The sequence below is a fragment of the Nyctereutes procyonoides genome, unplaced genomic scaffold, assembly GCF_905146905.1.
Source record: "Nyctereutes procyonoides isolate TBG_1078 unplaced genomic scaffold, NYPRO_anot_genome, whole genome shotgun sequence".
Taxonomy (NCBI): domain Eukaryota; kingdom Metazoa; phylum Chordata; class Mammalia; order Carnivora; family Canidae; genus Nyctereutes; species Nyctereutes procyonoides.
In genome coordinates this window covers 24,234,865-24,257,277 of record NW_026575135.1, presented here as the reverse complement: position 1 = coordinate 24,257,277, position 22,413 = coordinate 24,234,865, and the positions used below count along the sequence as shown (strand labels likewise).

Below are 22,413 nucleotides of genomic sequence, written 5' to 3'. Positions count from 1 at the left end.
TACCTACACAGCTTGGTGCTTTATTTTTTTTCTTTTTCTTTTTTGCATTTTTTAAAATTTAAATTCAATTTGCCAACATATAGTATAACACCCAGTGCTCATTCCATCAAATGCTCTCCTTAATACTTGTCACCCTAAGGCCTGGCACTTTAAAGGGGGCACAATGCATATTCATGTATTCATTCAGTAAATATTTATTGAGTACCTACCCTGTGCCAGTCAATGTTCTAGATGCCTGGGATATATCATAAAACAAAGATTCCTGCCCAAGTGAAATTTTAGTTCAATTGGAACAGAGGCAGAGAGAGAAGAGACAATAAATATGTTATATCATCAGTGCAATGGAAAAAAAGAAAAAGTAGAGCAGAGAAGGAATTGAAAGTGCTGAGGAGGAATAGCAGATTGCAATTTTTAATAGGGTAGACCCTATAGGGCTCGTTGAGAAGGTGACATTTAAACAAAGCCTTGAGGAAGATAAACATTTGTTGATTAAATAATGAATTAGAGCAAAAAAAAAGCAGAAAAGAATAAGGCATGTTCAGGTAATGATGAGAAATCAACTTTGAGGAGGTAGACTACTGGGAGATGAATCTGAGAAGGAGATGGGAGGCTCATTGGCCTGGGTATAAAGCTAAAGGTATGGATTTGTAAAATCTAGAATTTACAAGGAACTTTCTTGTATAGTCTTAATTAACTATCACATCTCCAGCATAGTTAATTTCATCTCCACTTTACCAATAAGAAAACTATGCTCAGAGAGGCTCAGTAATTTTCCTGAGATCACATAGCCAGTCATATGCAGAGCCAGAACTTAAACCTGACTTTCAACTTCAGGCTGTCCCTACTGCCCGGTCACCTCCCCCAAGAAAAAGTACACAAGTTGTAAAAAGAAAGGAAAGTTGTAAAATATACTACTAAAATATAAAATATCACATGCCAGTTATAAAAAACATAAGAGATAGGATGTAAAAATAAAATCTAATGTAAACTTTTATTTTTAAAAATTTTAAACATGTTTTCAAAATTATACACTCTGTAGAGCAACCAATAAATTGTGGATGCTCAACAAAAAGTTAAGACAGTAAAATAAGAGCCTATTTTGAATCCTGCACTGTGGTATTGGCAACAGAGAATACATGGCTACAAATCTATTTCTATCATAAGTACCTTTCTTTTTTTAAGATTTTATTTATTTATTCATGAGAGACACACACAGAGAGGCAGAGACACAGGCAGGGGGAGAAGCAGGCTCCTCACAAGGAGCCTGATGTGGGACTTGATCCTGGAACCCAAGGATCAAGACCTGAGCCAAAGGTAGACACTCAACCACTGAGCCACCCAGGCATCCCATAAGTACCTTTCTTTTTACTACAAACTTCTACATACTTTTACTTTCAGATTGATTTTTCTCTTACAAACACAATAATATTTTGTAATTTTCATTAATAAAAATATTATTTCTCAATTATATAAGAAATACTTGAATGCTTTCTTTAAAAAGTTAAAGTCTCAGAGATAAGTAAGCAGTACTATCAAATTGGAGTATTATCCTCCAGCTCTTTTTCTATGGATACTTGTATATCCAAGTGGTTCCTGACTACATGTAGATGTTAATATGTTTAAAACTGAACTTACCATTTTCCCCTCAGAGTAAATCAGGTCACCTGATGCCCTGTGTCTGTAAATGGCATCATCCATCAGAAACCTTACATTCCGTATTTTATCTGCCCACTCACCTATCATATCTGACCATCAATCTATTCCTACAAGTTTACCTCTGTAATGTCTTGTGTTACTACCCTCTCTTCTCATTCTTACTTCCACTGCTTTAATATTGGCTACCAGTTCTACTATTGCCCAGCCAGGTTCACAGGTGTGTGACCGGTGGAGTCACACACAGTCTCACACTTAGAAAGGCTCCATGCTTGGAGCCTTTGCTGTCACTGTCTTAAAATTATTAATAATATTTTAATAAGGGGGCCTATGTTTTCATTTTGCACTGAGACTCACAAATTATGTAGCCAATTTTATTCTATTGTAATAGCATCCTAATTAGTACCCACTTTCCCAGTAAGGCCCTGCTGCAACCCACCCTCCACAACTCTGTAGGGAATTAAAAAGAAGATATTCCATTAGAATCAGATCAAGCAAACATGGCACAGAGGTCTCCCTAATTTGAGGCTGAGAGGTCTGAAGTATGACTTTAAATTGAAAAGATGAATTAATGAAAAATTAAATTTCCATATAACCAAAGAGCGAACCCCCATTATCTATTGATACTTCTCCATTACAATTACTTAGGGAAAATGGCCAAAGTAAACACAACCCTCCGTGAAGCCAGAGTGGTATAGGGAAAGATGACAGGCTTTGCATTCAGAAAGAATGAGTTGAAATACCAAATCTGACTACTTACTGTGTAACTTTGGGCAAATTACTTGAATTCTCAAATTTTTACTTTCTTATTGATAAAATAAAGAAAATTATCTGGCAGGACTTTTCTGAGACTTACAAAATAATAGAGACCCAGTTCAGTTCAACACTTACTGAATGTCTACTCTGTGCAAGACCATGCCTTTATGCCAATGACATCAAGACGATTAAGACTTCCTTACATTATGGAAAAGAGGAGGGGACTGAGGTGAGGAGAAACTTTATATGGGAAAAACCTAACAAATGCTACCTCACCAGGTGAGATCAGGTAAACATCAATAGGGATAAGTCATGTTCATAGTATGTACCTTGGATATGATATGACGGAACTAAGCACTTTAACATTGTGGTCTTACTCCCCCAAACCCATTGTAGAACCAAACAAAAATGGAATCACTTATGTCAGAGACAAAATGGAGATGGTCAGTGCAGGCATATAAAGGACACTTAACCTAATCTTAGAGGAATTTACAGTTCTTCTCAGAAATCGGCAAGTACATCAGCCAATTCCCAAAGGCCAAGTCAATTCATGCCATCTCTGGAATTCCTCATTCCCCTGACTCAGCTACCCTAATCCAAACAAGAAAGAAGACCACTAGGAAACCAATTATCTGAACAAAAAAAAAAAAAAACTTCCACATTTACCCCATGAAAAATCCCTTAGACTTGAAACTCATTTCTCCAGTTGCCCTGAGTTCTCCAGCTTGCAGGTAGAAAGCCTTGCAATAAACTCAGCTCTCTGCTTTTTTTAATTCAGTGTATAGTTTGGATTTTGACATTATAAACCCAGTCTACCATGATAAAAACAATAGACAAACTCAAAATGAAAAACAGTCTACAAAATATCTGGCCAGTGCCCCTTAAAACTGTCAAGGTTATCAAAAGTAAGAAAAGTAAATTTAAAAAATCTGAGACATTGTAACATTTAAGAGGAGTCTAAGGACCACGATGACCAAAAATAATGTGTGGTATCTTGGCTGGGGTCCTAGAACAGAAAAGAGACACCAAGTACAAACTAAGGACATTCAAATAAATAGTGAGCTTTAGTTACTAATAATGTATCAGTATTCGTTGATTAGTTGTAACTCTTGTTATGTTAACATGCTGACAATAGGGAAAATTGGATGCTAGATACAAAGGAATGGTCTATACTATCCTTGCAACTTTTCTAGTCTGAAACTATTCTAAAATAAAAAATGTATTTAAAAAATAACAACTAGGGATCCCTGGGTGGCGCAGCGGTTTGGCGCCTGCCTTTGGCCCAGGGCGCAATCCTGGAGACTCAGGATCGAATCCCACGTCGGGCTCCCGGTGCATGGAGCCTGCTTCTCCCTCTGCCTCTCTCTCTCTCTCTCTCTTTGTGACTATCATAAATAAATAAATAAATAAAAATAAAAATAAAAACAACTAGGGGCACCTGGGTGGCTCAGTTAAGCATCATCTGGTCATGATTCTGGGGTCCTGGGATCAAGCCCCAAGTCAGGCTCCCTGCTCAAGGGGGAGTCTGCTTCTCCCTCTCCCTCTGACCCTCCTCCCTGCTCATGCTTTTGCTCATTCTTTCTGTCTCAAATGAATAAATAAAAAAATATTTTAAAAATTTAAAAAATAAAAAATAACAATTGGAATGGTGAGTGGTTGCAAGGGAGAGGAGCTCATAAAGAAGACTATACCATATATAGTTCTACAGAGAAGAAGAAAAGCAAATTGGTGACACTCAAAAAAAAAAAAATTCCAGCCTCATTAGGCCCCACAGTCAATTAAAAACTAAACATTTCAAGAAATTTAATTTATACAAGCATAAGAAACAGTATTTCAGCTACAATTTACTTTCCATTTTGTACTTTCCAATAAAAAATTTGTTTTTAATCTAAAGAAAAAAGTATAATGGTAATTCTGCACACCCAAAACTGGATTCATCTTTACCCTCTCTAATTCTGCCCCATCACAGCCCTCTTGTCCTCTTCTTTCTAGGCTCGCTATCCCAGGAAGGGCCTCAGCATCATCCTGTTGCTCAGGCCGTTACACCGGAGGTCAGCCATGATTCCTTCTCCCTCCTCCCTCACCTCTGCAGCTAGTCACTATGAGCTGCAGATTCCACCTCTATGTTTCTATTTCTCTCCCTCTCCATTTCTATTATTTAGGCCTCACCACTTGTAATCTTCTCTCTCACAATAAAAGCTTCCTAAGAATCCATCTTTCACATTAGCACCAAACGATTGCTCTAAAATGTAAGTATGATCAAATCATCTATAAAAAAAGAGTTGCTGTGAGGATTAATATATGACAATATTTGTAGAAAGTTTAGCCCAGTGCCTGATAGGTACTCAGAAAAAAAGTCCGCTCTTAGAGGTTATATCACCATCCTCTCGGTATTGTTTCAAGATAAAATTCAAACTACTAGCATAGTGCTCAAGCCCCAATGACTTGGCTTCTGTCATGCCTCTAGCCATCCAGCTACCTCCTTGGACACTTGTAATATGGTCACATGGTTATGGAAAGTTATGAAGCATACCACTGAAATAAAATAAATGGTAAGACAAGAGACCATTCATGATAACAAAAAGACAATGTTTAGTAACAACTTCAAGAAGAAATGATCGGGACCTAGACTTTAAAAAAGAGCGACTATAGGGGATCCCTGGGTGGCTCAGCAGTTTAGCGCCTAGGGCGTGATCCTGGAGTCCTGGGATGGAGTCCTGCATCCGGCTCCCTGCATGGAGTCCTGCTTCTCCCTCTGCCTTTGTCTCTGCCTCTCTCTCTCCCCCTGTGTCTCTCATGAATAAATAAATTCTAAAAAAAAAAAAAAAAAAGCAACTATAAAACACAATAAAGGGAATATGTAGCTGTATGCATAATATACCTTGTTCACGGATAGGAAGAGTCAACCTGATAGACATGTTAATTCTCCCCAAACCAACTGACATATAAAAGCACTGTAATTGTAATCACAATCCAAATCCCATTAGGATTTAGGGTTAATTGGTCAGAAGTATTCTTAAATTCATCTGGAAAGATAAACATACTAGAAAATGCCAGGAAAAACTGTAAAAAGGAGGAACACTGAGGGGACCTAGGCCTCCCAAGACATTAAAATGCATCTTAAGAGGTGCCTGGGTGGCTCAGTCAGTTAAGTGTCTGCCTTCTGTTCAGGTCATAATCCCAGGGTCCTGGGAGTGTCAGGCTCCCTGCTCAGCTAGGAGTCTGCTTCTCCCTCTCCCTCTGCCTTCCCCTGCTCATGTCCGTGTTCTCTCTCTCTCTCTCTCTCTCTCTCTCTCTCTCTCAAATAAATAAAATCTTTGAAAAATAATTTTTAAAATGCATTTTAATGTAAATTCAGTATATAAGAAAAATAGCATTTCATATTAGTCAGGAAAAACAGAGTATTAAAACAGAAAAACTGGTTCACCATTTGAAGAAAAATAAAACTCAATTACTTACAAATAATCCTCAGCATTTACACCAAAATCAGTTCTAGGGGAATAAAGATTTAAATGTAAAAAAATGGAATGATGAAACTAGAAGAAAACCCGGGAGAATATGTTTATAATGCTGTATTGGTGAAAGCTGCCTAAGCATAATAAAGAGGGGAAATGAAGAGAGAAAAAAAGAAACACAAAAGTCAAAAAAGGGAAGGGTACTTACTTACTACAATTTTAAACCTGCATTTACATTGACCCAACAACTTCAATTCTTGATGTTCATCTTACAGAAACACTGGCATGAGTGTCTATAGCTGTATTTGAGAAATTCTCTGCAGCATTGTTTGTAAAACACTGGAAATTGCCAAAATGTTCATCAATACAGGAATGGTCAAATAAATTATAATGCCTGCATACTATATATTATGAAGCTATTAAAAATAAGGTAGATTTATTTATTCTAACATGGTAAGATGACAAAATTAACTGAAAGAGATAAGTTTCAAACAGCATGTATATGATTCCACTTAACAAAAAAAATCACATGCTAAATTATTGCTAATCTTTTTGTATTTTATATAAATAACACTGTTTAAAGGTACTAAGTTCTCTAACTGAAAAGCTAGAATATTCATCAAGACATATTTTTAGGGATGCCTGAGTGGCTCAGTGGTTTAGCGCCTGCTTTTAGCCCAGGGCATGATCCTGGAATCCTGGGATCGAGACACACATCAGGCTCCCTGCATGGAGCCTGCTTTTCTTTCTGCCTGTGTCTCTGCCTCTCTCTCTCTCTCTTTCTCTGTCTCTCATGAATAAACAAATAAAATCATTAAAACAAAAAGGACATATTTTTAGCATAATTAGGTTTCTATGAAAGAAAAATATTAGAACATATGTAATGTTTTTTAAGGCTAATTCTGCTGTTAGGGTGACAAATTACTAGTTCAAAGCCTGAAGTGGGAAGAAAGTATTTTATACTTTTTTAAGTCTAACTTTTTAAATAAGTACTACATTCAAATAGGCTAAATATTCCAAAATTACAAAACTGTGTTTTCTGAAATGTCTCCTCTCCCCAGCACCTTCCTCTCCCCTAAGGCAATCGTATTTCAAGTTGTTGGATATCCTTGAGAAATATTCTGTACACATATAAGCAAATAAGCACATAGTTTTCCTTTTTTAAAACCAACTTTTACACCCTTTATTGTACTCTTAATAAAGAATGAAGTTCACTTAGCTTGCAAGGTTTTGGAGGGGGGTAAGATTTTATTTATTTATTGAGAGAGAGAGCATGAGGGAGCCCATACAAGCAGGGGGAAGGGGCAAAGGGAGAGGGAGAAGCAGAGTCACCACTGAGCAGGGAGCCCAAGGCAGGACTCCATCCCAGGAATCTGGCATCATGACCTGAGCCAAAGACAGATGCTTAACCCACTGAGCCACCCAGGTGCTCCAGCTTGCGGGTTTTAAAAGGATTTTTAATATTACATTTCATAGCTTTATTCTGACTTCCATATTTCTCAAAGTTTTGGGAATTTCAATTGGATTCCTGAAGCAAAAGGAAACACTAAATACAGTAATATTTAAGAAATACTAGACATAAGGGCAGCCCGGGTGGCTCAGGGGTTTAGCACCACCTTTAGCCCAGGGAGTAATCCTGGAGTCCCAGGATTGAGTCCCATGTCGGGCTCCCTGCATGGAGCCTGCTTCTCCCTCTGCCTGTGTCTCTGCCTCTCTCTCTCTCTCTCTCTCTGCCTCTCATGAATAAATAAATAAAATCTTTTTTTAAAATTATGGTAAAAATTATTTTAAAAAAAGAAATACTGGACATAACATTTATTGTGGAAACTCTCAGTTGAAGTTCTTTGATATATTCCACTTATTCCACATGCTTAACTGATGTTAGATTAACAAATGCAGGTTTGTTTATAGGTTTATAGAATGGTGAGGTCGGAATTTTAGAACTATGCTTCAAATGCTTCAAAACACATAAACTTGTAATTTTTTATTGTTCTCTATTGATTGTTCACATTTTTATACTTACTGGACTCTTGGTCTGAGATACTCATCTGGATGGTGCAAGGTTCCACTACTCAGCATCTCAATACTCTTCCTGTATTAGCATTTACAACACAACTTATCCTTTTTTGTGTGGTGAGATCCTTGAAGGCAGAGAACATGATTTCAGTGATTTTTATGTTACCCAACCCCAGTGCTCTGCCTGGCAGTATTAGACTTTAAATAAGTCTTGGTTAAAGAAACAAAGTTTATACCAGAGGCAATAAGTTGAGAAGGTAGTATCTAATATTGTAAAGATTATGTGCCTCTCTGTCAAAGCGAAAGCAGAGAAGTGGACAAGTACATTTGGGAAAACTGCAGATAGCTTAGTGTGACTGGGTGCACAGTTTAAATAAAAGAGGTGAGGCTGGGAATCCCTGGATGGCTCAGCGGTTTAGTGCCTCCCTTCGGCCCAGAGCATGGTCTTGGAGTCCTGGGATGGAGTCCCACATCAGGCTCCTGCATTTCTCTGCCTATGTCTGCCTCTCTGTCTCTCATGAATAAATAAAATCTTAAAAAAAAAAGAGGGGAGGTTGAAAAGGTACACACCAGAATGCTTCAATGGTTAAAATTCAAAATATTGAGTTTAGCAAGCTATACACAAGGTTGTTCCCCAACTAGCTCTGAAGCCTAGCCTACTGCCACCCACTCCCTTAGCTATGGTAATATCTATTTACTTACAATTCCCTAGAAGTATCACATTCTTTCATTAGCCTTCCTTTTGCTTTCTCTTTTGCAGTGAATGTTTTTCTCCCTTTAAAACTCAGCTCAATGGCAGTTCCTCAGAGAGTTAAAAATGGAGCCACCTTAGGACCTACCAATTGCACTACTAAGTATACACCCAAAGATACAAATGTAGTGATCCAAAGGAGCACCTGCACCCCCATGTTTATATAACAGCAGTGGCTATTTCTCAATAGCTAAACTATGGAAAGAGCCCAGATTTCATCAACAGATGAATGGATAAAGATGTGGTATACATATACAATGGACTGCTACTCAGCCATCAAAAATGCCATTTGCAATGATGTGGATGGAGCTAGAGGGTATTATGCCAAATAAAATGTCAATCAGAGAAACACAGTTTTATGGTTTCGTTCATATATGGAATTTAAGAAACAAAGCAGAGGAGCATAGAGGAAAAAGGGGAAAATAAAATAAGCCATAATTAGAGAGGAAGATAAACCATAAGAGACTCTTAACCATAGGAAACAAATTGAGGGTTGCTGGATGGGTGGAAAGTGGGGGGATGGGATAACAGGGTGATGGGCATCAAGGAGTGCACATGATGTAACAAGCACCGAATGTTCTGTACAACCGATGAATCACTGAACTCTACTTCTGAAACTAATAATACACTATATGCTAATTAAATTTTTAAGTGACATCTTAAAAAAAAAAAAACTCAGCTCAACGACTTTCCTTTCCCTATTCCATCAGATTTGATACACTGTCTCCCCAGTTGACCTGTACTTTACGGTTCCCTTAAGCTCATTGACATATATGGTTCCCCACTAAAATCTAAGTGATGTGAACACAGGTTTCTCTACTTGGCATCTCCAGCTTTCTTGGTGGTAGACAGACACTCCTGTTTGATATTCTTGAAGGTAACTGATTCCATTTTCCATTATGGCTCCCACCTCAACATTTGAAAGTACAAGGACTCACTTTGCGGACTGTGAATCCAAGTTCACAGAGTGGTGTAGCCTAAAATTTAGCTCAAACAAAATGATTCGTTAGCCACTCTTGGTGCCCCTCACTAGCCAACAGGGTGAATGCCAGGCCAGGGCTCCAAGGTTCTCGGTTTGCACCAATGCACTCCAAACATTTCCCTGTACTCAATGTGTATGCAAGACACAGTCAAGACCAAGGCAAATAACATACATAGACGCCTGGACTTGCACACAGCTCTTCCACTTGCAATTTGGTGGATTACAAGGCCATGGACTTCACGTGAAAAAGACAAAAATCCAAGGACTGTGAGGTTGCCCAGAGCAGGCCCAAGCACCTTTGTTCTGCACTTCTTCCTCGGCGGGTTTCCAGAATCTCAGGCTGAGGAACCGAGCCAATGACAGACGCCCAAAGACGCAAAAGAGGAGCCGGCAGAAAGGAGGTCCGGGCAGGGCTTTGTTCCGAGAGGTTCCTGCTCCCACCTCAGCTCCTGCACGGGGCTCGATTCCCAAGCCCTCATTGTCCTCACAGGCGGCAGCGGCCCGCGAACTTGGGAATTCGTAGTTGGCCCAGGACCGCACAGCTCCTTAGCAATCCCCGCTCCCGCCAGACACTTCCGCACTGCCGGGCCCCGCGGGCCGGAGGAAGGAACTCCAGAAAGTTCCACGAGCGCTGGGAACCCAGGTTTAAGCCCACCCCCACAAGGCCCTTCGGCCCAGCTCCTCCCAGCCCGAGCGCCCCCGCGCCGTTGCCGAGGTAACCGCGGGGCGGTGGCAGCGGCGAAAGGGGCGGGACTTCCGTGGAGTGACGCGCCTGGACTCGGCTACAAAAGGCGACGGCTGCGGCGCGCCGGGCGGAACTTTCCAGAACGCTCGGTGAGACGCGGAGGAGCGGCGGCTGCCCGAGCTGCGCCCAGCAACGCGCTCCTTGCCGCTCCCCCACACCGGCTTCGGCCCTCTCACCGGTGAGTTTCGGCCCTCGCGCTTCCCCTCCTCCCAAGGCCGGCGCCATTGTTGGCACGGGGAAGCCGGATGGAGCCGCGGTCGGAGGCGGTTGGCTCCGCGTGGGCGGGAGGGTTGTCGGTTCCTGTATCCACGATTCTCATTTTGGGAGGGCTGGTGTGCCGCGGCAGCCGGCCTCCGGCACGCGGTGAGTGGGCCCGAGGCGTTTCCTGAAGCGTTCTCCACGCTGTTTGGCCTGAGGTCCCCAAGGACTTGCAGCTTTCGGCTTTCCACCCGCCCCGTGCGCGCCCCCGCGTCCCCTCCGCCTCAGCTTGCTGGCGGTGGGCGACCCTGCGCGCACGCGCGGGAAGAGCCAGCGGCGAGGGGCTGCGGGGGGAGCGGGGCGGAGGCTGCGGCCGCTTCTCCGGTCTCTCCTCCTTCCCTTTGTTGAGGGCTGGCTGGGGTTCTCCCACCTCTTCGGTCAAGGTGGGGGAAAGAAAACCTTAACGGTCTGCGCCTAGGTTACGGGGAAAAAAAACCTTTAAACGACGTGGAAGCTACGCTGGCTTGTGGGGGCGAGAGGGATTCGATGGTCAAAGTGGAGATGCTAGAAGTTCTGTGATTGAGAAACATCCTTCGGAGGGGGAGGGGAACTTGCTTTCTTGTGCTCTTAATCAGTTTCATAAACCGCTCCCTCTCCTCCTTCCCAGTGCCCAAATGTTTTTTATTTAGGGAGTGTATGGTTTATCAGGTTTGCCAAAGACAATGATAATCTAATAACCAATAAGCTGATCCTATTGGTGCTCTTTTTGATTACGGCTGTCAGTACTGGAAAGAGAAACCGGAAGAATCCAGATAATAGTGGCGTTAGTATGGAGCTTTCCCGTGAAGGAGGGGAGGAGGGGGGGCCCAGCTGCTGTAGGAAGGCCTTTGAATTAGTCCCCGATAATTATTAGCTAATACTTAGTTCATTAGAATCTATGGCTGAGTTACCAAAGGGATTGATTGTTACCTTGTGTGAAGTTTAGGGAAGGTGGTTTTTGGTTTTTTTGTTGTTGTTGTTGTTTTTACCAGATTTGGGAACGAACAGATTTCTTTGCCTTAACTCTGATTTTAACTATTAAAAATTTACAAGTGAAAGTTAAAACTGTATTTCATTTTAGGCTGTAGAAAATGGTGAAAGAAACCACTTACTATGATGTTTTGGGGGTCAAACCCAATGCCACCCAGGAGGAATTGAAAAAGGCTTACAGAAAACTGGCCTTGAAGTACCACCCTGATAAGAATCCAAATGAAGGAGAGAAGGCAAGTGATGTAGTCATACTTTTAAATGTAGCTGTGTGATTCTTTGTCAGTTGTATAGTACTTAGAACAATCTGACGAGTATGTGTAATACGCTGCCTACCTTGCAACCCTTTTAAAGTGAAATTTCTTTCAAACAGTTTAAACAGATTTCTCAAGCTTATGAAGTGCTCTCTGATGCAAAGAAAAGGGAATTATATGACAAAGGAGGAGAACAGGCAATTAAAGAAGGTGGAGCTGGTGGTGGTTTTGGCTCCCCCATGGACATCTTTGATATGTTTTTTGGAGGAGGAGGCAGGATGCAGAGAGAACGGAGAGGTAAGAATAACCTAGTCCACGTGGAGCAAATTAAAGTAGCCCGTGGTGAAAGCAAATTCTTGAGAAATCCTCTATTTGAAACGTTTACATGTTGGTATAATGTTGCAAACCAACAAACTGCCACTTTGATTTATGATGTAGTTTTTTAAACTGAGATTGATGTAGACAAAAATAGCTAAGCCAATCCTACCCTAAAGAGAATACTTGTAATGCTCTCTTATATGTATGATTTCAGGAAGGTTACCAATCGTTAATTGAAGGAATAGAGTATAGGGGCATACTTTTCAAACCCTTTTTAGAGATCTTATTTGATCCCTTCTCCCCAGAGCCAGAAATTAAATTTTTTCAAGGTTATATATAGCAAGGCATTAGTAGAATGAGGAATGGAGCCCAAGTTTATTGCCTCTAAATAGCTTATGGTGTTTAATCTTGTTTCAGCTTTATTAATAGAATATGTGCCTTTAACGTTTAATAGAAACGTAGTTACAGAATTTATCTTAGAACAATTTGCAGTCAAAGTTCATTGTTCTAAGGTTGGGTGATTTGTCCCACAGAAAAACAAGTGGTTTTTAGGGGCGGGTAGTTAAGGAACTGACTGGCAAACTTTGACCTTGATTAATGAAAGGTGCGTTTTTTGGTGTGATAATGGAGCATATGTAATCACACTAAAGTTTTATTTTCTTTCCCATATTCTCAAATCTATAAAGCTAAAGTAAGAGGGGCAGTTTCCAGTATGCTAGAATCAACTACATGGGAATATATTTTATTTTATTTATTTATTTTATTTTATTTTATTTTTTTTCATGGGACTATATAGGACCAAAGGTGGAGCTACGAACAAAAGGATGTAGTTACTGGAGCTGCACGCTTCTTTGCAAACAAAGTGTTCGTTAGACATGTCCAGCTACTAGTGAGGGAGCTTTTTTCACTTGGGCATGAGGCAGTACTGTTCTGTGGTGGATACAAGTCTCTGGAAGAATCAGTAACTAGGAACTTATTAACCATTGGCAGATGACCTCATTTCTGTAGCCTTTGTATCCTTATGCAATCTCCACCTTCCACTTCACATTTTAAAATGAGATATGGCACTCCTTTGTAGCCATTGGCCACATTTAAATTTAGATTAATTCAAAACATTTTTCTGTGGTAGCCTCATTTACATTCTAAATAGCCACATGTGATTAGCAGCTACCGTGTTAGATATCACAGATGTAAGACCTTTCTGTCACCGCAGGAAGGTCTGTTGGACAGCATGATTAAGTACTGCTGCCCTAAAAGTAAGTGTAGTGTGCTACTCTTTAGAGAAGTGGGAATTGATAGTCTTCTATGGAGACTGGATAAATAAATCTGCTTCCCTGGCCAATCTTGCTTACTTGGAACTTAGTGACAAAGAGTTTGTGGATGAAGTGATTGGCTACGTCATTACCATACTGAAGTGAAAGATTCAAAGAATATTAGAGATGCAGTTTGGATTAATTTATTGTGAAACTTGATATTTAACATTGGTTTTCCCAAGTGATTTTGCAGTTGAGGTTTTTGACTGCTGTAGTTTGTAAGGTAGCCACAAATGCGTCCTTAGGCGAGATACTGTCCACCCAATTTTCCTCATCTGAAATTACATTTCAGTTTGAGGATCACAGGTGATAGTGTGACCATCTTGTGTAATAGGTGCTCAACAGGTGTATCCTGTGAAATACATCTTTTCATTCTCTTTTTTTTTTAAAGTGGGATGAACGTATATATAAATAGCATCTCAGATTTTTAATGAGCAGTGTTTTGTTTTAGGTAAAAATGTTGTACATCAGCTCTCAGTAACCTTAGAAGATCTGTATAATGGCGCAACAAGAAAACTAGCTCTGCAAAAGAATGTGATTTGCGATAAATGTGAAGGTATGGTCTTTTAATACCTATAACTGAAAATGAAACTGAAGCTCTTCCAGATACATAAAACTGACAACACACTACCTAATACAAGTAGGAAGAAAATCTGAACCTACCACCTTGAGAAATATTAGCAACATACCACTCTTTTTCATGTGTTTTTAAATGCATTTGGGATCAATCTAATTTGATGTCGTTGGGATCAATCCAATTCAGAGGTGAACACTTCCTGTTCTCTCTCAAACTTATTCTAATGGTTCAGAACCTGTAAGACGGTTTTAAGTGTCCTCTTTTTTTAGACATTTAACTGTTTAATTCTTAGCTAAGAACCTGATCTTTTTAATAAACTATTCGGAAGTAGGTTATTATCTAAAGAATAAATTTTTAAATGTTTCCATCTTAACAGGTAAAGTAGCACTAAAAATAGTGCTTTGAGAGCACAATTTTTAAAACAAAATTTTGAAATGGTGCTTTGGGAAGACCACAGTCAAATGTCAGTAGATAACTGAAGCTGGTGGTGGCTATATTTTATCAAATGTAAAAAGGCTGAATTGTAGACAGCATCCATCAGATCTTGGAAACTAAATGTAATGTTTGAGAACTCATTTAAAAATTTTGTTATTATATCTGATACTCAATTTAAACATTTCTTTTTAAACTGTTCAGGCCGAGGTGGTAAGAAAGGAGCAGTCGAATGTTGTCCCAATTGCCGAGGTACTGGAATGCAAATAAGAATTCATCAGATAGGACCTGGAATGGTTCAGCAAATTCAGTCTGTGTGCATGGAGTGCCAGGGCCATGGGGAACGGATCAGTCCTAAAGATAGATGTAAAAGCTGCAACGGAAGGAAGATAGTTCGAGAGAAGAAGATTCTAGAAGTGCATATTGACAAAGGTGAGTCTGAGGCACTTTGTCATTTTGAATTCCTGAGTGCTGTGGCAAGTTTAATACTGTATTTTATAGTTACTAAAAATTATCCTTAGTAGGCTTTATGTATGATCTTATCACCCAGAGATAACTCTTAGCCACAAAGCAAATGCTTTTTCATCCCAAGCCTTCGTATATTTATAGAGAATTCTTCAGGGATCTCCTCACTTAATATAACACTGACATCAGCAAATGATTGGTGTTTCACACTTAATTCTTTTCTATTAAATCATTACGTTGTCTTTTTTTTTTTTTTTTTGGTCTACTTTTTTTTTAATTGGTATTCACACATTATTAATTTCCTTGGGGACTGCTAGATTAAGGGATATGCTTACCTTTCTGTTTTGAAGATTTTGTTTTATTTTTAAGTAATCTCTACACCCAGCTTGGGGCTTTAAGTTAGAACCCTGAGATGAAGAGTCACATGCTCCAGACTCAGCTAGCCAGGCACCCTGGAATATGCCTATTTATTAAGCATGGGGGAATGGGGTTAGGCAAAGAATTCAGGGGGTCTCAATAAAATACTTCCTTAATTCCTCTTAAGTTCATGAACATGTTTTATTTCTTAACTACTATGTAAGAACTTAGATTATGAATATGTGGTAATGTTCTTTGGACTTTCATTAATTTAAATTAAAATTTAATGAATTTAATTTCCACTATGCATACTGGTGGAACTGTTGATAATATGAATGTTAGGGATCCCTGGGTGGCGCAGTGGTTTGGCGCCTGCCTTTGGCCCAGGGCACGATCCTGGAGACCCGGGATCGAATCCCATATCGGGCTCCTGGTGCATGGAGCCTGCTTCTCCCTCTGCCTGTGTCTCTGCCTCTCTCTCTCTCTCTCTCTCTCTCTCTCATAAATAAATAAATTAAAAAAAATATGAATGTTATATATTAACTACATACATTTACTCTAAGGCCCTGCAGTAGTAGTCTTACATGTGATTCATGACTCCCTCATCGACCCATGTTTAGTAGAATTTTGATACTTATTTTGCTCCAGTAAGACCTCATCTTCCTACTAACAGTATATATTTTGGGGAGGGCATTAGTGGCAAGTGAAGCCATTTTGCTGTATTTACCCATGGTCTTTATGATAGTGGGAAAACCAGCAAAACCTAGTTGAGTTTAATTGCTTCACCACTCTATCAAGATAGTTACTTGGCTTCACAAATGATTTAAAGACTTTGATTTTGTCAGTGTATAATACTGGTATTGTGGTTTAAGTTCTTAGTTTTTCAGAGGTACACACTGAGGTAATTGTAAGAATGGGATTTTGCTTCAAAATATGTTGCTGGGGGAGGTATAATACATGAACTATTAGGAGTTGATAGCTGCTAGATCTAGTTTGAGTATTTAGGAATTTGTTGTAGTATTGGCTACATATAGAAGTTTAATATTTTCCACAGTGAGTAAAACAAAGTTGCACCTGTGGGGGTCACCTCAATGATCATTGGTTCAGGAGATAAAGACGTAAGTAAGTAATGAAATTAAAATAAGAATTATAGTCACAATGTTTGCCAGTCAGCTGTTTTGGTGGCAGTGTGGGCCTTTTAAATTATTTAATTTTCAAGACAGCCCTGATGAGGTAGATCTCTAGGAAAGTTGGTATTTTGGAAGGTTATGCAACTTGCTTCCCCAGGGTAATCCAGCTAGTAGTAAATAGCAGCTCTGAAATTTGGAGCCTCATCTTTTCGCATCTAGAGTTTGTGTTCACTACTGTGATTGCTTTATTCATTAAGAAAATAGACTAGTAACGTGGGCATTCGTAGTCATTTCAGTATGTTTAGCATAAACAAAGACATGGCTCCCCCCCCCCCCCCAGATCCATAAACAGACAGACATCAGTATTTAACAGATTGAGATTTGGGCTTTAGTAGGATGTTAAACAGGAGTATAAAATCTTTCGTTTTTAGGCATGAAAGATGGCCAGAAGATAACATTCCATGGTGAGGGAGACCAAGAACCAGGACTGGAACCAGGAGATATTATCATTGTTTTAGATCAGAAGGACCATGCTGTTTTTACTCGGTAAGAACTTTTATCAACTACTTAACCTGAAGTCTTGCATATTTTTTAAATGAGCTTTTCTTTACTTTCAAGACATTACTTGGAAACAGCCTGAAGAGCAGCAGGAGAGTTGAGTTATATATGATAATGTCTTTTCTCAAAAGTTAAGCACTGTTTCAATAAGCTAAAGCAAAAAGGATCAGATTTTGGGTTTTGTCTAAACTTAAGGAAATCATTACCTAATCTGGAATTTGAAGGATGTTTTGTATGAATATAAATGAATGGCTTAGGGAACACATCCCAAAACCGTGTTTAAGCAGTTAACTTGAAATAACCTAAAACTTTTGCCTCTTTCGATCCTGAGTTTGTGATACATTGGGTTGTTTTTAACTGTAAACAAGTGACTAGCACTTTGTAGAAAACTAAAATTAGTATGAGTCTTCTGTAGCTGTGAAGTAATACTGTTTACAATGAACTTAAAGTGAAGCACAAGAATGATTAACAATTTGTTTAAATAACGTCCACTAACTAAGGCATTGGACAAGAGTAGGATTTCAGTAAATCTGTTGGGAATGTTATCTGAAGGAACTGATTTTTGTTAGTGGAAAAAGAACATTCATTCCCACAAGCGTCTCAATGGGAAATGCTGGTGAAAGTCAGGATTTTGATGCTGTTAATTGAGGTGAAGCAACAAGAGGGTTTTTTTGGAGAGTACCCTGGATATTTTACTAATATTAATTGGAAAAGAAAGTTTTTTTTTTAAGATTTATTTATTTATTTATGATATAGAGAGGCAGAGACACAGGAGGAGGGAGAAGCAGGTTCCATGCCGGGAGCTCGACGTGGGACTCGATCCCGGGATTCCAGGATTGCGCCCTAGGCCAAAGGCAGGCGCTAAACCGCTGAGCCACACAGGGATCCCCTGGAAAAGAAAGTTTAAGCACAAAGAGGGAGTGGGATGAGACAGTTCAGGGATGATAAATAGTAGAAGCTGCCTAGAATGTGTGGAAGGATTCTAAAGTCTTGTCCAGGAAATAGCTAGCAGGGTCCGTGTATTTGGTGTTTCTAGATCTTGGGTGTTTCAAGAATAGGGAAAGGACATCTTAGTGAAAGAGACCCTTATTTATACCCTTGCTTGTTAAGAAAACAATTGCCATCATGATGTGGTACTTCCAATAATTGGTGATTTGAAAAATTTAAGTGTATGTCATATTTACATTGATACAGACGAGGAGAAGATCTTTTCATGTGTATGGATATACAGCTGGTTGAAGCCCTGTGTGGCTTTCAAAAGCCAATATCTACTCTTGACAACCGAACCATCGTCATCACCTCTCATCCAGGTATGATACTTAGTGTGGTAAAGGCACTGAGAAAACTGATATTTTACTTGGTCAGTTATTTATTGGTCTTGTGAGCTGAGCTGAAATTGTAGAATATTGGGTCTTTTTGGAAGCCCCTAAAATGGTAATGGGATTGCTTCACATAAATTTATTACCTGTCAGTGAGCTAGCACATTTCTCTGTACTTTATAAAAGCCTCATAAAATGTGACTCTTGAAGGAAAAATTTGACTTCGATGTTTTTAGGTCAGATTGTCAAGCATGGGGATATCAAGTGTGTGCTAAATGAAGGCATGCCAATTTATCGTAGACCATATGAGAAGGGTCGCCTAATCATCGAATTTAAGGTAAGCTATAAAGTACTGTGGGGATGTTGGAGAATGATTAGCTTATTAAAATATGACAATTACATTTCCAAATGGTAAAGTACATCAAATTGATAGTCTCTCTTGTCCAGGAAGAAATAAATTGAGCTAATATAAGGCTATAATTGGGATCTTAAAGTTCAGAAGCACTTAAAATAACTACTGTGGCTTTTTGGCAAAATATTACCATGCTTGGTTTGCTAATAGGGTGAATTCGTAAAGCAACCTTCAGCCCTTTTTTTTTATATTTGCCTTTGACCCATAAATAGTTTTCATTAAAAACATTTTTGGGAGATGCCAAGTGAACTGTGTGTGTATATTTTTGATAACTGTTCTTGTGACCATATATAGTTCAAAATCCTATAAGTAAAAAAAAAATACGTATTTTTTTTTATCGTTTTAAAGAAATGGGGAGTTTTGTTTTAAAAAACATTCTTGAGCAAAGGAGGACTGCCTTTTTGAGGAAAAATAGCCTTTTTTTTTTTTTTTTTTTTTTTTTTTTATTATTATTTATGATAGTCACACAGAGAGAGAGAGGCAGAGACACAGGCAGAGGGAGAAGCAGGCTCCATGCACTGGAACCCGATGTGGGATTCGATCCCGGGTCTCCAGGATCGTGCCCTGGGCCAAAGACAGGCGCCAAACCACTGCGCCACCCAGGGATCCCAGCCTTTTTTTTTAATTGAAGTCATCAACATATGTATTATTGGTTTTAGAGGTAGAGATCAGTGACTCATTAGTCCTATATAATACCTATGCTCATTATATCACATGCCCTCCTTAGTGTCCATCGCCCAATTACTCCCGTTCCTCCAGCAACTCTGTTTCCTATGATTAAGAGTCTTTCATGGTTTGTCTCCCTCTCTGGTTTCGTTGGTTTATTTTTTCCTCTCTTCCCCTATGATCCTGTTTTGTTTCTTAAATTCCACAGGTGAGATCATAGGATTGTTTCTCTGATTGAGTTATTTCACTTAGCATACTGTTCTGTAGTTCCATCCCCATTGTTGCAAATGGCAAGATTTTGGTGTTTTTTGATGGCAAAGTAGTATTCCATTTGTGTGTGTATTTAATACACACATCATTATATTTATCCATTCGTCTATCGTCTTCTATAAACATTGGGGTGCAGGTGCCCGTTCAGATCAGTACGTTTGTATCTTTGGGGTAGATCCCTAGTAGTGCAATTGCTGGGTCAGAAGGTAACTATTTTCAACCTCTTGAGGAACTTCATACTGTTTTCCAGAGTGGCTGCACCAGCTTGCATTCCCACCAACAGTATAAGAAGGTTCCCCTTTCTCTGCATCCTCCCCAACATCTTGTCATTTCCTGACTTATTAATTTTAGCCATCCTGACTCGTGTGAAGTGGTATCTTATTGTAGCTTTGATTTGTATTTCCGTGATGCTGAGTGATATGTGGAACATTTTTTCATGTGTTGGCAATTTGTATGTCTTTGGAAAAGTTCGTCTCTGCCCATTTCTTGATTGGATTATTCATTGGATGTTGAGTCTGTAAGTTCTTTATAGGTTTTGGATACTAGTTCTTTATCTGATGTCATTTACAAATATCTTCTCCCATTTTGTTGTCTTTTGGTTTTGTCTATTCCATTGCTGTGCAAAAGCTTTTTATCTTACTGAAGTCCCAACAGTTCATTTTTGCCTTTGTTGTCCTTGCCTTTGGAGACCTGTCTAGTAACAAGTTGCTGTTTGGCCAGGGTCACAGAGGTTGCTGCCTGTGTTCTCTTCTAGGATTTTGATGGATTCCTATCTCACATTTAGGTCTTTCATCCATTTTGAGTCTATTTTTGTGTATGGTGTGAGGAAATGGTCTAGTTTCATCCTTCTGCATGTGGCTGCCCAATTTTCCTAACACCATTTGTTGAAGAAACCGTCTTTTTACCTTCATTGGATAATCTTGCTTGAAGATTAGTATTGACGATAGAATTGAGGGTTCATTTCTGGGTTCTCTGTTATGTTCTATTCATCTGTGTGTGTGTTTTTGTGCCAGTACCATGTTGTCTTGATGATTACAGCTTGAAATACGGGATTGTGATGCCACCAGTTTGGGTGTTTTTTGTTTTTTTTTTTTCCCCCAATGTTCCTTTGGTTATTTGGGATCTTCTCCAGTTCCACACAAATTTTATGATTATTAGTTGATGGTATTTTGATAGGGAGTGCATTGAATGTATAGATTGCTTTAGGGTTAGCATAGACATTTTAACAATGTTTTTCAGAGGAAAAACGGCTTTTAAAAAAGTACCTGTTAAAAGAAATTAGTATGTGTTTCAGGATGGGTTCTCATGTGCTGACTAGAACGGTGATCATCACAGTGCAATTTTTCAATAATTATTTTTTTAATGCTTTAAATTCTGTTCAGCTAGATAGATGCTGTGCCTTTTAGAACACGTGTTCTAACTTAGGATTAGCAGATAGTCATTCCATTTTTTCTGGGGAGAAAATGGGTCAATGATAACGTCTCTAAGAAGCTAATGATGAAGTATATCAAACTGAACTTACAGTAGAGATTTCTTTTTACAGGTAAACTTCCCCGAGAACGGCTTTCTCTCTCCTGATAAACTTTCTTTGCTGGAAAAACTCCTACCTGAGAGGAAGGAAGTAGAAGAGACTGATGAAATGGACCAGGTAGAACTTGTGGACTTTGATCCCAATCAGGAGAGACGGCGCCATTACAATGGGGAAGCATATGAGGATGATGAACATCATCCTAGGGGTGGTGTTCAGTGTCAGACTTCTTAATGGGGCCAGTGAATAACACTGCTGCTGGCATTTTATATGCAGTAGTGGATGAGTGAAGGACTATAATCATAGCTCACTACTTGCTATTGTTTTTGTTTTAATATTCAACTATAGTAGTGTTTTAAAAGTTAAATGAAGAATAAACTCAAATATAAAAGCTCTGACTTTGCCCTGTATGTATGATGACTTCAGTGTGCAAGATAAGTTTAATACTGTAAAAACTACTTTTAAAAAATCTCCCCTAGCGTTTGTTAGGCCATACCTTGTAATTGATTGCAGCTCTGTATATGAAACAGTTCAGACTGAAATGCTAGGTGTATGTATTGACTTCAGTGTATGACCCTTAATTGTTAAGCTATGAAGTTAAAACTTGTATTTAATTGGCAATCAGACAAAGAATTTATTAATTTGTAGAGAAGTGTTGGTCTGTAGTTACGTTAAGTAGGATTCATTGTGATGCCTCTGCATTTTATTGCCTCAACTGTTACTTGAAGATGGCATGCTATGTAATTTAATTTGGCCTGTGGTATCAGTGATAGAAAGGATACCTCTCTAAAGAAGTGGTTTATCATACGCTGCTGCTTGAGGGCTTGCACTTGTAGAATTGCATTCCCTTCTGTGCCATCTTTTTTTTTAAAAAAAAATACATATATATATATATCAGTCCTGGTTACTTTTTTTCCTTCTCTTTGGACCATGATAAACTTCAGAGTAGTGACTTCAGGAGCCAGGGTAACTTAGAGTGAAGAGACATTTACGTGGAGAAGTTAATTTGCATGTATGAGACAGGAAGGTGTCTTCTAGGTATGTGACAGGCTTACTTTAAACCATTTAACTTATGCTCCGAAGTAATTGTAATTTCATGTTGGTAGTATAGCAAATTATGATGAATAGCTTTAATTGTATGTTTAAAAGTCATGTTCTCAAGCTTAAATCTGGGATCAGAATTAAGCAATTGAAATGTATGAATGTCTCCTTAATATACTGATTACAAAGCA

The 22,413-nt window shown here is 39.1% G+C and overlaps 2 protein-coding genes across 3 annotated transcripts in view; one reads left to right on the top strand and one right to left on the bottom strand.

The window, feature by feature from the left end:
* The window catches only part of APTX (aprataxin), a 47,286-nt gene extending 37,025 nt beyond the window's left edge, over positions 1-10,261 (bottom strand). For both annotated transcript variants that reach the window (XM_055301790.1, XM_055301791.1), the window contains exon 1: positions 9,786-10,261. The gene's annotated coding sequence lies outside the window, so the exon portion shown is untranslated. The remainder of the gene's footprint in view (positions 1-9,785) is intronic.
* A 131-nt stretch (positions 10,262-10,392) lies between these two features.
* Positions 10,393-22,413, top strand: DNAJA1 (DnaJ heat shock protein family (Hsp40) member A1). The gene is made up of 9 exons (XM_055301789.1): positions 10,393-10,536; positions 11,677-11,818; positions 11,956-12,133; positions 13,919-14,023; positions 14,681-14,908; positions 16,860-16,974; positions 18,181-18,296; positions 18,542-18,642; positions 21,197-22,413. The coding sequence occupies exons 2-9, from the start codon at positions 11,687-11,689 to the stop codon at positions 21,413-21,415; spliced, it is 1,194 nt and encodes a 397-aa protein (XP_055157764.1). The 5' UTR covers positions 10,393-10,536; positions 11,677-11,686; the 3' UTR covers positions 21,416-22,413.

Coding starts and splice junctions, on each gene's coding strand:
- DNAJA1 (XM_055301789.1), top strand. CDS start 11,687: ATGGTGAAAGAAACCACTTACTATGATGTTTTGGGGGTCAAACCCAAT. Junction 11,819..11,955: donor ATCCAAATGAAGGAGAGAAG/GCAAGTGATGTA, acceptor TCTTTCAAACAG/TTTAAACAGATTTCTCAAGC. Junction 18,297..18,541: donor CGTCATCACCTCTCATCCAG/GTATGATACTTA, acceptor CGATGTTTTTAG/GTCAGATTGTCAAGCATGGG.